We start from the raw sequence: 17,336 nt of genomic DNA, 5'->3' as shown, positions 1-17,336 counted from the left end.
CTCGTCGTAAGATTTGTGGTTAATGTTCTACGTCGTGTTTCTGGATCAATTGAGCAATTATTTTACTATATAATTTATTGTATATATCGTCGCCGGACAAAAGCCATTCTTACCGCCCACAAATTGCTGTTTGAATAGAACAATGGTTCGTTAAGACAGTTCAGAATATTACAAAATTTAGAATATAAAATTGTTTGTATATCTTAAATCTGTTGGTATGCAAAACGACAAATGGAATGTAAAGGATCTTATCTTTAATTTGCTTTCTTGAGCTGAGAGGTTGTTGAAAATCGATGTATTTAATTAAACTCAAGTAACTCGAATATATCGACCAACAGACTTGTGTAGTTATAAAGTTTAAATGGAAGCATTCCTTTGACTATCTGAGTGGATAAGTTGAAGAAATAGATGTGTCTGTTACCACTGCAGAAATACATTTCTGATTAATGAAAAAGGGTTTATTACGTCTTCATACAGTTATGAACATCTAAAAGTGCCGTCGCGTTATCAATCTCTTATTTTGCTTAGTCCACTTTGTTCATCACATTAACATCTTGTGACTCATCATATACATGTGAATGTGTGGAACGAAGTGAACTATTAACAATAAGATGTTTATGAATGTATAGCAAAACTCGCGCGCGGAGCGAGTGAAAGATTGTATAGCGCTAAGATTGTAAGAAGGCGCTAAACTAACTTTAACAGTAAGCCTTTTTAGTAGATGAAAAATTTAAAAAAGGTGTCATCGGGTGCCATTTTCACAATTTTCTTTATTCCGAAACCACATTGTCTTGAACAAAGACAAGCTAAATGTAGACTGCCATGACGGTGAAATGTTCTTTTTTTTAAACTTGCGGAAAGTGTCAAATGAACGAGAAATTATTTTGTGTAAGCGTTTGACAGTTCCCGCAAGCTTTTTCTATAAATCAAATTTCCCCTTCAAAACACTTCCCCGTCATAAAGGTCTACAGAATCGTGAAATGAGATTTGGCAGAAAATGCATGGACTCTCTGTCTTCATTGTTTCCTCGATTGTTTCATTGTTAGCGAAAAACGTGACAGAAAGTCCATACGTTGTCTAACAAAATTTCGTTTCATGACTGACTGTATACTTAGCTTAACAAGGACTGTACCGGTCAATTTAAATTTTAAAAATTTCTATTTTGGTCTACTTTATACGTTAATTGAATAGTAATTGATGCCTATTTGAATAATCCCAACAAAAATCTCTTCGAGAAAAGTGTGACGCAGTCTTTGAAGTACAATTTCTAAAATGAATGATATCGCTAGAGTTGACGCTTTCAGCTTCGTTAAGCAAAAATTAAATTTTACACCCAATTTTAGTTCAAACAAGCTGGCTTAGTTTTTCTCATCATCTGCCAAATAATTTTTACAAAAAAAAAATTTGACTGGAAACAACCAAAATTTTACCAAAAAAATCTGCGTCGCAAAGTGGCAAATGTTCAGGAACAGACCAGCAAGAAAATTTATCTGCCACATGCGACGCAGATACGAAATTCGTAAATTTGACGAGAATCGAAAATTTGGCGAAATTCGAAAATTTGACGAAATTTGAAAATTTAACGAAAATCGAAAATTTGACGAAAATTGAAACTTTGACGAAATTCGAAAATTTGACAAAAATCGAAAATTTGACGAAAATCGAAAATTTGACGAAAATCGGAAATTTGACGAAATTCGAAAATTTGACGAAAATCGAAAATTTGACGAAATTCGAAATTTGACGAAAATCCAAAATTTGACGAAATTCGAAAATTTGACGAAATTCAAAAATTTGACGAAATTCAAAAATTTGACGAAGTTCGAAAATTTGACGAAGAAAGTAATTCTCTATCTGCCACCATTCAAGAAATATCTCCAAAACCCCAATTGACCCACCCATTTTAAACTTTCGACATTTTTCACATATGCCCCTCTGTTCTACTCGTAAAACTCTGAGACTTTGCCGAAGAAAGTAATTCTCTATCTCTCATAACCCAAAAAAATGTTAGTCCTTTCATCCTACGCTCGAGTAGCTCAAAATTTGGTCACTCTAATCATTCTAGCTCAAACGAATCTGACCCGATTTTTTTAATTATTTTTTTGTTCGAGTCGTGTTACGAATACCTTTCATTTGATGGGTGGCACGCCTCTGTAGGTTTCAATACAGCTAAGCTACAGCCGAAAACGCGTTCCCGACCCTCGAAAACCACACTCAGAAACCACTTCGAGGCCAATAACACAAAATTCTGGCTTTTCCTGGGGTAATGGCGTATCACAATTTCATTTTTATGCCCACCCTGAGGTTCCTGCAAAATTTCATGGAGATTGGCTGACAAGTTTCCGAGATCGTCCGTCGATAGATAGATAGATAGATAGATAGATAGAAACATACAGAGTAAGTTGAAAGATTTTTATTGTTTAGGAAAAGTCAATTTGGTGTATTTTCTATGAAAAGTGCCAATTTCAAAACGATGTATCTCCGGTAATTTTAAAGCTACATAGTCGTGTGATAGCTCGTTTTGCTCGTATTTGAAGCGCGAATAAGATACAATAGGATTTGTGGTGATACAGGCCAAAGGAAAGAAACTTAAATTCTCGCCTATATATAGTTGCCGCGTCTCAAAAAAATTTCTTCGTTTTTTTTGGAAGTTAGACTGCGTCAAGTCCTCCGCTAACGCTCCGGACATGATTTGGATAGCTGCGTTGTGTGTAGTAGTACACACTGTGTACAATAATATTGAAGTGTTATGACGTCGAAGTATAAAGTTGACCTGCTTAGTTGTCGTGGTAGTGAGAGTAAATAACCAGGGCAGAATTCAAAGGTATTCCTTAGGAACTGTTCACCAATGGCGGTTCCTACAAATTTGGTATAAATTTGCGTAAAGAGAGCGAAAAATCCATAAATAGCGTGACGTCATTTGTGGGCGGCTCCTAATGTTACTTTTGCAATTATGTGCAAATCGATCAAATTTTAACGCATCCCGATGTATCATAATTTCGTTGGAAACTCAAAATCTCTTTTCTGCTTACAAAATTAAGCACCTAAGTCGTTTTGGATTAACAAGTCAATGGTAATCGGGTTAAATATAATGTAATGCCTGTAAAGTTTCCGCTTTGTTAAGTACAACTACTATGTAGCTACAATGTGGCAACCTCAATCGATAGATGAATGCAACGGCCTTTCTCTAAACATTTGGCTAAACAGAGGAATAAAAATCGGCTGGTAATATTTTCGATCACATGACCCAAATTAAATTCCATCAAATTTATAATCGAAAATGAATTGTGTATTGCAAGGCCAATAATTGTTTTTCGAATCCCTATAGATCCCATCATAATATCGGAACAAAATGTAACAATTTAAACAATTAAAGCAAATGTACACAATTTGTGTGAGGCATACATACACGGCGCATACACTAATAACGGTTGATTGCATGCAAATACACATTTCAAATTGTCGATTCCCATAAGTGGCACTAAAAGCGAATATGTTCTTAAAGTGGAACAAAAACGAGAAAAGAGAAGAAAATTTTAACTGAAAATCCCTCAATAATAAAAAGCTAAGATGCAATTTTCAAAGAATTTCCCAGCAACCTGATGGATTTACACTAACTTAATGTGGCTCTTCTCCTGCGAAAGAAACGATTTACAATTTGAACGAACGGAAAATGTTTTTATACACATCACTCATGCAATGGAAAACATAACATTATAGAGTGCACTGCCAGAGATCCGAGATAAATAAACTTTACGTTTTTCTCTCTGTGTGTCTACATAATATAGAAAATGTGTACCATCAACGCACTTCAAGCATGGGTGGTACTCTAAATGGAGTACTGAAACTGGACAGTTGCATCAAACAACATTTAAAACAGTAAAAAAATTTGGAAAAACAATTTCATACAAAATAGTACTCGATTTGGCAGCTGTCATTAGAAGGACTTTTGCTTGAAGTGCGTTGTTACCATGTATAATATAGGAAAACAAGGAAAAATAAATGAAAATTCCATTAACCTTATATTTTCGATGTTATTAAATGGTATTATGATGATGTATGATGGTATTGAGACTTCATGAGGGAATTCCATTTTATTAACACTCGAGAGTCGGTCGGCCCCGAAGTGATATCATATAAAAAAAAATGCTGTTGTGCTCTCTCTCATTTTCGGCGGCGAGAAGAAAGTAACAACAAAACATAAAAAAAAAGTTAAAATGTCGAGACAGTAAATTATAGTTAGGAAAGGAATGGGTGGCGAAAGTTTCGGGTATGTTATATTGAAATGTTGTGTTACAATGAATCGTTTTTCGCATTTCATATACGTACGCACAGATGATGTGGGTGGTTATTCTTTCGGATCAGTTTGACAATTTTGACATTGTGTGACATAAATGGTGACGATTTTTTTTATTAATGGTGCTTTTATGGTGTCATTTGCAATGAGAATATCGTGTTGATGTCACCAACAAAAAAAAAATGTTTTTTGTTGTCCGGATTGTTTCTGTTCTGAAACTGAGTTTAAATAATGACGACAAGTCCAATTAATAAATTCTTTTTTCATTCGTTCAAAAATATTTATGCAAATCCTTTTTTGCCTCTGTGGTTGCGAAAGGGGGTATAATGCGACGTAAAACTTTTAATTCATTCACCTGTTGGTTCGGTCGCTGGTTGTTTTTTTTTCGTTCTCCGTAATATTCAATTAAAAGGTATTTCGTAAAGATAACTTACCGAGAAAAAAAACAACCACCACCACCACCGGCAAGAAATTTATTACTCTACCCAGTAAAACTTGGCAGTCACAATCTTCTATTCGAATATTATCTTTAAAAAAAACCCTCGGCGCCATTTTACTGCGGTTTTATGTTTATAATATGGATAAAAGTCCTATCAGGGAAAAAAAGAAATAATTAGGCTCGCACTGTTTGGATAGTCGTTTGGGTTGCTTCGAAAAATAGACTAAAAATTCAAACGTTTGACTGACGCGTTCATCTGTTACATTGCATTTGGATTGCATTTATACAGCCATGGTTATACGTTCAAACAAATGAAGTAAAAGATTTTACTCACTTAACTCTTCGAGATGCTCAAATCAAGAAAAGTAACAGACGATATGACTGTGGAAGGTTAATTTCTTAAGAAACTTTGTTAAATTGGTCCACACTTTCTTTGATTTCATCTCAGTAAGAATTCAAGGTAATTTCAGTGGAATTGATGAGACCAAATCTTAGCTGAATGAACTCAGTGTCTCAGAAATTTGATCCGTGGAATCTCTTTCAATATTTTGTTTCGGGACTACTAGTAATTGTTCTTAGATATCGATTACATCTTCATGGTCCAAGATGTGAGTTGTAACCAGACGTTATTATTTCTCTCAGTTATCATATGTATCTCAATATGAAGCCTATTCGCAGGGCCGGATTAGCATTTACAGCGCCCTGGGCAACGAGCCTTGCAGCGCCGCATGAAAAATTTATTAAAGAAATTGTTTCCTACATTGTCAACCAAATCAAATAAAATGTTTTCAACATTTCCTCAAGAATATTATTTTCTAAGTAATGTGTAGTTAGAAACGGCGAGCGAGGCGAGGTGGCAAGCTTATGATAACATATAACCATATATGAATGAGAGATATATGATATAACCAGAGTTTTCGTGATTAATTCGCAAAACTTTCCCACAAACAAAAATCAAGTAAAGTTATAAAAAGGTTTCGCTCGTATTTTTCGGGATTTTAAGTTTGAAGTTTGTAGAATGAATCCGAAACAATTTTTTCTTGAAATTCTTCTTGAAGAACAAATCAAATCAAACAAATTAGCAAATTTAGCAAATAGCTATTTTCAAATACAAAGTTCCATAATCACAGACATTGAAAAATGAACACTACAATTCAAATTTACATCACAATTCTATAGTTTCATTCAGGTGTTCTTTCAATTTACACTCGAATGTTCTCTCATTATTCTCACTTTTCACTTCCCTTGGAAGATCGTTAGAACATGAACGCGTTGTGAGGAAAAACCAAGAAAAAAACGTGAATTTTTGACACAATATTTGTGATACTGTTACAGTTTCATTATATTGCGAGATTTACCGTGGATTTACATAGCAACGTAAAAGTGACAGATGCAATGTTTTTTAAATACTGCAACCCGAAATTTCATTCATAAAATTAAAATTATGAATGAAATTTCGAGTTGCCGTATGAGAAAATTTTTGCATCTGTCACTTTTACGTTGCTATGTAAATCCACAGTTACTCTACTTGCTAAGGCAACGCACTGCTCCTAGCATGAACACTACTTTGACAAACGTCGAATTTGGAGGCTTTTGTGATGAGAGCTACCGCTTAAGATTGATTGTATTGTGTGTTTGAACTCACACAACTAAAACAAGTCACCTATCTTCACGAAAGAAACGCAGTGCCTACTGTGACTTCATCAGCCTCCAAATATTTCTTATGTTCATGCTAGGAGCAGTGCGTTGGGTAAGGTCATGATTCGGAAAAAACGACTTGCGTTGAAGCAATTTCAAGGATCTAGGACTCGGATCCCAAAAGTATTGAAGTTTAGGGCACTCTAGAATGATCCTTTGTCTTCACTCTGAAAGTGTTAGATCTTGAAATTTAGGTAAAAAAAAATCGCGAATATATGCCATGAACAATTTTCAATGGGCGGAAACGGATTTGTTCTGCAGCTTTTCCAGCTGCTTTATTTGTTCCAAACTCCCGTTGTCCGGCGATCATGAGCATGTTTCAGCTCATGAGGAATTTACAAAATTTTCGAAAATTCCTAATGAGCTAAAAGCTTTCCATCATCCGACTATCACCGGCGGCTGACGAAAATGAAGCAATGGAATGGTTATTGAAAATTATTTATAGTGTCTTCAGCCAGAAGCCTCAAAGTTCAACTTTTCTAAAGCAGGACCATCATAAAAACGCTTTAAACAACCAAATACGAACAGCCTTGGGTTAGTCGATGTGCGTGTATTATTCAAAAATATCAAGTTAGATGTATATATGCATTTCTTGTAGCTCATATTTACCCCAAGAATGTAATGTACAGACGCAAGCGAAGCGAGCGCGAATTTTTTTTAATCGACGTTGATTTGTGCATGACTTATGTTGAAAATGAAATGATTACATTGTCGAGAAAATTTAATTTCTAAGCGCCCCTATTTTCCCAGCGACCTGGGCCGGGCCCACTTTGCCCATGGGTTAATCCGGCTCTGCCTATTCGGAGTGCAGAGCATTCGGGTGAGGGCCGAAGGGCTTTTCGATGAGTTATTCGATTAAAATGGAAGGGTCTTTTATAAATTCTCGTCATTTAGCAGCCAGAGGACTTTTGTGTATCCAGTGCGGCACTGTGTCTTGGTGAAATAATTGCATCCATGGAACATATCAAGGAAAACAGAAGATTTAATCTCGTCAGTGAACCGTTATACTATACTATTTGTGTCTTTGCTGTTAAGAACTTTAGGCTTCTTTTGAATTCCACTGGAACATTCCAATTTTTCAATAGAATCTAAGATAAAATCGAAGCTTTCGAACGCTTTCCAATGCACACATACAATGTGATATGATATTTTGGCTTAGGACGGCAGTAAAGTTAAAGGATCATTTAACCATTTCCAACAATGATCTAATTGACGAGTCATACTATGCATTACTGCGGTAAAATACACAAAACAGGTTATAAAACGAAATACTTGCGTGCGAGTCTCTCATTATTTGTCTGGACGTGACTATCCATCTTTTTTTTTTCCTTTCACATCCGTCATTAAAGTACATAAACATAGGCTCATCCTGGGGTGTAAAACCGCAATTATTTAAAAAAAATCTTCCTTACGACAATAAACCATACCATTCTTATGCGACGATAATTAAGTGAAGCGTCAGGACTACAAAACAAAACAAAAAAAATATGAATGAATGAATGACATTAAATTAGATTGAGGTCACCCCCGAAAGGTTAGATAATATTATATGGTCTCATGATAAGTGTTTTCTCTCTTTTTTTATTATTTTATTCATCAACTTATTCCACTTAAAGTTTTTTTTTCTTCCTTTCATCACTTTGCCGCAAAGCATTTGCAAAAGAGCATCACCACCCCAGCCAAGAGAGGTCTCCGAATAGACCTAATGTATATATGCTCGGTTGGAAGATGGAGAAGACGATAAAAACAACAACAACCCCAACTTGTATATAAGTATAAAACATGTAAATGTACAATGATGATGATGCACACAACCGACCACAAGAACAAGAAGAAAATATCAAGAAACAAGTAAGGAAAACTATTTTCTTTGAAATAAAAATGAAAATTCCTTTTTTTATCGCATTCAAGCATGGCAAGTAAAAACAAAGCTTGACCACAATGTAAAAAAAATATTTTTTCTTTCAACTTCTTCTTGGAATTTGTATAAAAAATGTGGAAATAAAATATAAAAAAGAAGAACAAAACGGCCAGAGCGTTTCGCGTGTTTGGTTTGGTTTAAATCAGCCCGAATGATAAATTTCAAGTTTCCCATGTTTTATACAACAAACTCAACTATAATATGATGTACACATCGGTATGAGCACTGTGTAGACTCATAATGTAAGTATGTATCAGTCAGAAACCCTTAAAAGAGTACAAAGTGACGCATGTCCCCCAACCACGATCAGTCGCTACAGCTCTAACACTCTAACGTTCTCAAATCTAAACAGTCGAACAGATGCAAATTCCGAAAGAAAAATTGTTCATACAAATTTTTTCTATCATAAACAACACTCACACACTCACGTAAAGGTGTTCTAATGGGTTTCGGAACTTGAAGAGGCAGTATCAGGCTTTTAACGCCCTAAACAAAGAAGATGTTGGTTATTACAGACTATCTTCTAAAACTATTTTCCCACAATAATTTCGCTCCCTTACAACAGTGAATTTCGCTTCCACCAGATCGCCACGCTCTGGGCAAGATTACAGATTGTCTTACACTGGAATCGAGCCAGGATCATTTGGGTGTAAGGCTAGTACGGAACCACCATCCCGTCCGTAGGATCTTTCATTTCAAAGTGCTTTAAATGTCCGATTTCCATCTAAATTCTTTCGATTCAAAGATTTATATTTCGGCTTAACGATCACCGATTTTGACGTGTGTTTGGCGATTTTTGACTCGTACCAATTCAGGTTCAATTTTGTTAGACCCGTACGAAGTACTGGGGTCTTATAGGTTTACGCATACGTTTGTAACACGTCGAATTGGACTCCCTGAGTAAGGGGAAACCTATTGTGGTTGTCTAGAGATGCCAAATCCGCGAAAAAAAATGTCCGTCTGTCTGTCCGTCTGTCCGTCTGTCTGTCCGTCTGTCCGTCTGTCCGTCTGTCCGTCTGTCCGTCTGTGTGTCTGCACGATAACTTGAGTAAAACGCACCCGATTTTGAAAATTCTTTTTTTTCCCGTTTGGTAATGTCAAAAGGCAGGCTAAGTTCGAAGATGAGTGATTTTGGATCGACCCCTCCCGAGCTGTGGCCCAATAAGTGCTTTACGGTTTTTCGAAGATATCTCCGGACATTCAAACGTTACACTTGTAAGTGATACATCAGGTATTTAAAAGGTATTTACAATACCGATCGACAAAAAAAAAGTTTATGGAAATCGGATGACCGACTCGTGAGTTAGACCCCTTGGTGTGGAACAGGCACAGGGCGGCAAGCAGTTTTTGCTTGTAGGTCGGCCACATTTGAACATATTTCGTCTGTTTATTAGATAGGTATTGACCGTACCAATCAGGGAAAAATTTTTTTATGAAATTATGTTCTCCGGAGCGTGAGCTAGGTCTCTTGGAGTGAGCTCTTATCTGGCTACTCGGAAGTACAGTGAACGTGGAGTATTTTGTCAATATCTCGAGTAAATTTTGACCGAATTTCATGATTTTTTTTTTGTTTGAAAGGTATTAACGAATGTAAAGCGTCGGTACTATTTCCGGTCTCCTAACAAAATGGCTGCCGGCGGCCATATTGGATTTTAGTAAAATTGAAGTATCTTGGGGAAAATGGTACTAAGAGAGTTTCTGTTAACATGGAAATAATGTGTTAAGTGTGAGGGGTTTCAGGGATTCCATATATGGACATCTATATATACCTGTATACAGCTATATCTAGCTATATACAGGCATATAGAGCTATATAATAGCATATTCCTCTGTGAAATGTTTATTTACAGTGAAATATAGTTAAATATAGCGGTATATAGCTGTTTAAATAGGAATTTATGAAATTTGACTTCGTACGGGGCTGTCTATATTGCCTCCGGCAATTTAATTGTATATGATAACAAGGCAAAGAGTGGATAATGTAAGTGATTTAAAATGAAGAATAGTTTTTCAGCAGAGAAGAAAATGAAGTAAGAGAAATGAAGAGTTTCACATTAAAGGCTTTTGATACGAATAGGTGTTTCGTACGTGTCGGCGTTAGCTATGTTCTTATAATTGGACTTGCGTCACATACGCTATGCTAACGCGCTGGCTTGATATACACATGAGAAAAAAGTAAATAAATTATTGTGGTTAGGAGGGCATATTGTGGTTTTTGTTGTGTGTGATATTGATTTGTTGTTGGCATGTAATATACATAACGGATGCCAATTTCAAATCGATTTCTGCATACGCTCAGGATTGAGGATAATGTTGATTATTGAAGGTTGGATACCACATTGCATAATTTCGAGGAATTGGTTGATTTAATTAGATGCGGGTCAAGTGCTCTGCATTTATTATATTTCTTTTGCCCGCTATATGTAATCCGATTAAAACAATTTTCGGACTTGAACAGAGCAGTGGTTTGGTTTTTTTTTGCGGTTTTTAAATGTTATGCATACAATAATATAGGGCTCGCTATCTGGCCGCTTTATTGTTGTTGTTGAAGTTTATTGCTTTCTTAACCCACATTTTTTGTTGTTGCTGAAATATTTTCCATGTAAACACATTAAAATAGTTGATGAATATAAATGAGACTTTCAGTCCTACCCTGCAGCTATTTGTGTGCGTTCTTCTCAGCATCTGAACGAAACGTCCTGACGTTTTTTTTTCGGGGGATGGAGGAAAATTTTCTTCACGAAAGGCGGCCGAGTGAATTTGTTTTATTGCAAATTTGCGTTTGACGGAAATTTGCTGTTTGTTGTCTGACATGTTTTTCGTTTAATGAAACTCGACCGATCAGATTTCGTTCAACATTCCATGGGCATTTTGTATTTGTACAGTTAGTTAATAGAAAGTTTATAGTTTTTCAAATTATTTCTTTGGTTTAAAAAAAGTGCGATGGATGTGGTGCATTCTTTCAATTTAAATAAGAACTTCAACCATGTTCTAGTTCGTGTAATTAACCTGTTACAGACGGCAAGCATATAATCAGTATTATTATCGGGTCTATTACTATTAAACGGGATTTATCACCATCGCATGTTTGTATAATGTAGAGTCAAACACATACACATGGGCCTTTTGCTCTTATTACAGTCAGTCGTGTGAGAGCAACGGTCAAGCTAGCCAAAAGTGTTCAGTATCAACCAAAAGAGGTCTTTCATTTTATGGTCAATATTACACAACTTCCATGGATCAAAGTATTTTTAACCGGTTGATTTCAAATCTTGTACTTCAATTTTTTTAACATGCATTTTACGATTTAAATTTAAAGAAACTTGTAAAGGACCATATTAACCAGAGCATATCATTTTTTTGTCATCTTTATCGATAACAGATGAATAGCCGTATGTGACAGGTTAGAATCGCAATTTCTAGTTTACTTTTTTTCTACCGTAAATATGCGGCATTATCGAAAAAATCTTAGGTAACTCGTAAATTCTGCCATAACGGAATTACTCATCTGCGATATAGCGGCAATGGAATAATGGTTTTTCGTGTAATTTATTATTGTGACCCTGTTAAACTCGTTGTTTTAATTGTCCAAAGGTTTTTGGCTAATATTTTTTTCGTATTTATCAAACATCGGACCGGGACTGGCCATACTGTGAATTTGGGCCATTCCCGTTTGTCACTTTTATGAGTAATTTTTCGACGCTTCTCTGACGCTGATACATTAATTCATTCTTTTTGTCAGATATTTGGATTTAGAGAACCCGATGAAATTAGTGTTTAAGGCAGTGCAAAATAAATTTTTTAAGAAGTTTTCAACATTCCGAATTGAAAAGATCTTCACGAAGTTTCCTTCACGGGAAAATGAGGGTAACCCACGGTATTAAATATGTCATTATATGGCTCCTAGTGCATCATAGATGGCAGTAGTTTTATCACACAGCTTACCACTGAGCACTGTAAACTTTACGTAATTTCGTGATACGTGATGACACCTCGGTTTTTTTAGGTCTCTTGATACCTTGATTTCCTAAAAATCATTAAAAAACATAGCTAACGCCGACCCGTACGAAACACCTATTCGTATCAAAAGCCTTTAATGTGAAACTCTTCATTTCTCTTACTTCATTTTCTTCTCTGCTGAAAAACTATTCTCTATTTTAGGAGACCGGAAATAGTACCGACGCTTTACATTCGTTAATACCTTTCAAACAAAAAAAAATTCATGAAATTCGGTCAAAATTTACTCGAGATATTGTCAAAATACACCACGTTCACTGTACTTCCGAGTAGCCAGATAAGAGCTCACTCCAAGAGACCTAGCTCACGCTCCGGAGAACATAATTTCAAATTTTTTTTTTCCCTGATTGGTACGGTCAATACCTATCTAATAAAGCTAAAACAGACGAAATATGTTCAAATGTGGCCGACCTACAAGCAAAAACTGTAGGTCTAACTCACGAGTCGGCCATCCGATTTCCATAAACTTTTTTTTTGTCGATCGGTATTGTAAATACCTTTTATTTGACGTATCACAAGTTTAACGTTTAAATGTCCGGAGATATCTTCGAAAAACCGTAAAGCACTTATTGGGCCACAGCTCGGGAGGGGTCCTGCTGGAATTGGACCTGCTGTAAAAACAAAACGGCATTAAGGGATATCAAAGAACGAGGCGTCACAGCTGAAAGGTGTGAGACGAAACTACTGCCACCTATGGTGTATATGTGTCACGAAATTACTAAAACACGAAATGTCCATTTACGTATGTAATTCACTACTGTCGCCGTGAGTGAAATTAGTAAAATAATGATCCACCTAAAACCAGACCTGGTTGAACATAACAATGCGATTATTATTATTATTCATTGCTGTTTCAGAGCGCAAACGAATATTAAAATTTCGTACTAATAAAAATTGACACCTTAAGGGTAGATTCATTGTATAATATAACGCTGACATCATAAATTGTGTATAACAAGTGTCAAAACCGTTGAGGTAAAACATTCTCCTATACTTTACATTCTAAGTGGAAGGTGCACTTAAGTTGTCTTTCGTTTACAATACAGAGCGATTTGGTTTTATACATTTCTGGTTCATTTTTTTTATTATTATTATTCTTTATCAATAGAAAGGTTTACGTCATAACAGAAAATATAAAGAAAGGGAAAAGGAAAAAAAATGAAATCTGTGACAATATTTACCTTGTTCCTCAGTTCGGTAACAATTGTTCCGGTTTTTCCTTGTTGGCAAGCATACATCAGACTAGTACAACCTTTAGTTAGTCGATGTTCTTTCGATTTACACTCGTCGTCGAGTGGTTTCACTCTGTTGTGATCAATGTTTCGTTTCAACTCCATTGATATCGTTTCATCTCTTGAAAATTATGATTATTTCGTAGTTCCATACACGACACAAAAAAAAAGCTTTGTCACTGTTGTAAGTTTATATTTTAATTCCCGGTTGTTCAGAAGAGCACATTTCTAATTTATAATTATGTCATTTATACTCAGAACAAGAAGAAACTATTTTGCAGGACTATACGTTACGATATTCGATAAATGTACATCGACTCATTAAGAAATGGACAACGCATTTCAAGCACGAGTAGGTCTGGGTACCTAATAAGAGTACTGAAACTTGACAGTGCGTCACACAACTGTACAACACTGTATTTCATACAAAATAGTAATCTATTTGGCAGCTGTCGACTATGATCACTTTTGCTTGAAGTGCGTTGGTTACAAAAATGAAATGTGACATGTTCTCTGATTTGGTAGTTTTTGTGATTGATTCTACAAGAATTTCGTTGTACAAATGAAAATCTAAATTTTTTTAAGAAAATTTGTCGAAATTCACTTTTTTCTTCCTGTAACTCTCAATTATTGAGCGCTTTAATATTTTATTCTTATTGTAATATTGGGATTAATACGCAAAATGAAAAAAAGGCAGAGAAATGATAAGCGGGGCCACTCATGGCTGGGATAGAACATGTCTCAGGCATATTTTTTTCAACAATTTTCTCTCTCCTTTCGTCTCTCAATTTCACATATATTTTTGACGTATTGGTTGGATTTTTAAATGGAGTTTTTCTCCCATCGGCTACATGTAATCAATCTGTCATCCTCAGGCGTGTTCTATCCCAGCCGCGCTTATCATTTCTCTGAAAAAAGGCAATGGTTTGTTCGGACGACAGCGTCAATTCTGACGGGAAAGGTCATAATCATGTGTGAACACAATATAATGTAGACTGTGCATGTAATGGTGTTTTGATGTGGTAGTAATCTTTTACTTATTGCTTTAGACAAACTTTTTTTTTTCAATCACAATGTTAGTGTATTAGACTTGGACTAATCCCACCGACATTAAGTAACCGACAGTGAAAAACTTGTTCTAGAATCACCCTTGAAAATGAGCTAAATTTCTAAAAATCCGTTTACATTTACTCCTGATTTAATAGTATCAAAGTTGGAAAATCTGAAGAAAACGACTTCTATGAACTTCTCTTACTCCGGAAAACTGGGTTTTGATCGAATTTTTGTATTTTTTTGTTTTGTTTTTAACCTTACGTTGAATATTAAAAGAAAAAATTTACTCAATCTTTTGATTAGGAGTAACAACAAAGTACCGACACTTTCTGATACTCAAAAATTATCTAAAAAATCGTCTTGGGCAAAGCATAGAACATAAAAAAAAATTTGGTCTTAAAATCTTCTGGGTGTTAAGGTGAGTGAGCTGGGTCCAGAAGCACGATTTGAAATTTTTCAAAAATCGACCGACCCTAATGAATCGTACGTATGTTATACGAGAACAGATATATCGAGATAAACAAATCTACCCTGAGAGATAAGTGCGAGATTATCGTTCTAGGAAGATAATATACAGGGGCGCCGACTTGTGTTTTGGTTGTTGGGTGCGAGATCTCTGTACAGTGATTTTCACGATAGCGAATCTAGCAACTTAATTTAATATCAAGAGAAAGTGCAAGAACTGGTTCTCAGTGATTTGTAAATCTAACAGAGAAATATGTATTCTCCCATCGTAATATAGTAATATAGTAATAATATAGTCGAGAAAGCTAAGAACAAACTATAACAAAAGGGCGCATGAGTGCGTACAGAGGTTTTCCTTTAAGAAATTGCCTGTCTAAACCGAACCAAAAACTCAAGTTTTCCAGCAGAACGTCATAAAATAAGGCTACATTCGTCGAAATAGATAGGGTTCGCCAAAAAACTAAAATGAAGTGATCGTATTGCAATCAAGATTGAGTCAATAATGTCTAAGTCGTACTTGTAGAACATACTTCTTCATGAAAATATTACGGAATAACTACATTCACTTACTTTTGTTCAAGCCTTCTTTTGACAATCTAGCTTCATTTTACATAATATTTTGGTGGAAAATTTGAGTTGAAATTTCCGGTTTTTCATCTCTATTCTGGACATGTATATCGACATTAGAGAAAAATTGCTCGTATGCATGTTTTCCATTTTTTATACAACTGTCGTCTAATGGTCGGAGTGGTTCAGGTAAAGTAAAACTTGAATCGGAATCTCATTTACCTGATCTTAACGCCATCCTGCGTTTCCGGTTAAAGAAAATGAAACTGACCTGAAAAAATCAGGTTGGCTCGAAAGTAGTTTCAGGTTGACTTCCATTTTGACAACAAGTCAAAAAGTTAACATTTCAGGTTTCAGCTTATACTTACAAGTCGTACTCGTACCCAATCCAGGTCGCCCTCACCCTGACCAAAAGTCCTGACATACTATTTCTTTTTCATGCTTGCTATGGGAACCGAAAGTAAAAATGTCAATTTTGAGGGGCGAAAGTAAACATTTTTCTACTTTCGGTTCCCATAGCAAGCATGAAAAACTCAATACGTCACATGGAAAAGTACTTTCGGGCCTTTGTCCTTGTGACGTAAATGACTATTTCTACAAAAGTATTCTTCATAGCCTTTGTCATATTCCTCGTATGATTTTATTTTTAAACATATCGTCTGTAATATGGATACTATTTCTGCACATTTCTTCTCGGTTCTACATTAGGAAAGTGCTGAAGTGGAACACCAAGCTAAGACAAAACTAATACAAAAACTACAATTCCAGACAACTCACACAGAAACGTTATTATTATTGCTTGCGAAGGTCCGAAAAATGTCTGAAGGCTTTTTTTGTTTCAATTCAGAAACAGTGGCAATAATGTTAGTTTATTTAATTAAGAAAAATATCAAATATCTGTTGGGTGCTACGCACCCAACGAATCTTGGTGTCGGGTGCTTGAGCACCCAACGCCACCTAGAAGTCGAGGCTTGCCGAGACTGATAGTGACAAGTGTGTACTCTATTTTATCACATAAGCGAAAACGAGACAAAAACATAGAACTGAAATGTAATTTTTGAATTATTCTTTTAGTTAAGTAATTTTGACATCCGAACGCCGCGCGTATGGGATAAATGAATATTATTCGCCATTGATGAATTTTATACAAACAAAGCCGAAGTATTGACGAAGACTTTTTATAACAGAAAGCCGAAAACTATAACATTCAGAAAATTAAAAAACGACTCCCGGATAAAAGTGAAAAATTTGGGACGAAAACATTTTATAGGAAGTGTTTACAACCGTGCTTGATTGTTCGATTAAGTAAATTTTAAACGATCACGATGTTTACTTTTGTCGGGCTGAATATTTGTGCTGTCCGTCACGGGAAATAATATGTGAAATGAAAATTACAAAACACACTGCGCGGAATGAGAAGTGAAAAAGCTTTAAAATTTTAAAAGCCTTTTATTCGATTAAGAATTCGGTTGTGGTATGACAAGCTCATTTGTTTGCATACCGATCTACATAATGGTGTTCACTGTTAAACTGTTGGAATTTTTTTTTGTTGGTTTTTATAAATATTATACCCGATTATATACACAAAGCGTCGATGCATTTTATGTTTGGAACTAATATTATTCACGAAAATTTTTAATTAAAAAT

General features: G+C 35.4%; 1 protein-coding gene across 2 annotated transcripts in view; it reads right to left on the bottom strand.

Annotated features, from left to right (window-relative positions):
* LOC119069686 overlaps positions 1–17,336 on the bottom strand; it is a 62,762-nt gene that overhangs the window by 35,201 nt on the left and 10,225 nt on the right. The window contains exon 2 of one of the 2 annotated variants that reach the window (XM_037173810.1): positions 13,554–13,775. In XM_037173810.1, coding sequence (XP_037029705.1) covers positions 13,554–13,709 — 156 coding nt within the window. In that variant the 5' untranslated portion in view covers positions 13,710–13,775. The remainder of the gene's footprint in view (positions 1–13,553; positions 13,776–17,336) is intronic. The other variant, XM_037173809.1, reaches the window with a different exon arrangement.

This window comes from Bradysia coprophila, assembly GCF_014529535.1.
Source record: "Bradysia coprophila strain Holo2 chromosome X unlocalized genomic scaffold, BU_Bcop_v1 contig_39, whole genome shotgun sequence".
In the NCBI taxonomy this organism is placed as follows: Eukaryota; Metazoa; Arthropoda; class Insecta; order Diptera; family Sciaridae; genus Bradysia; species Bradysia coprophila.
Note: the sequence above shows the minus strand (reverse complement) of the source record. Positions and strands in the feature narration are given on the sequence as shown.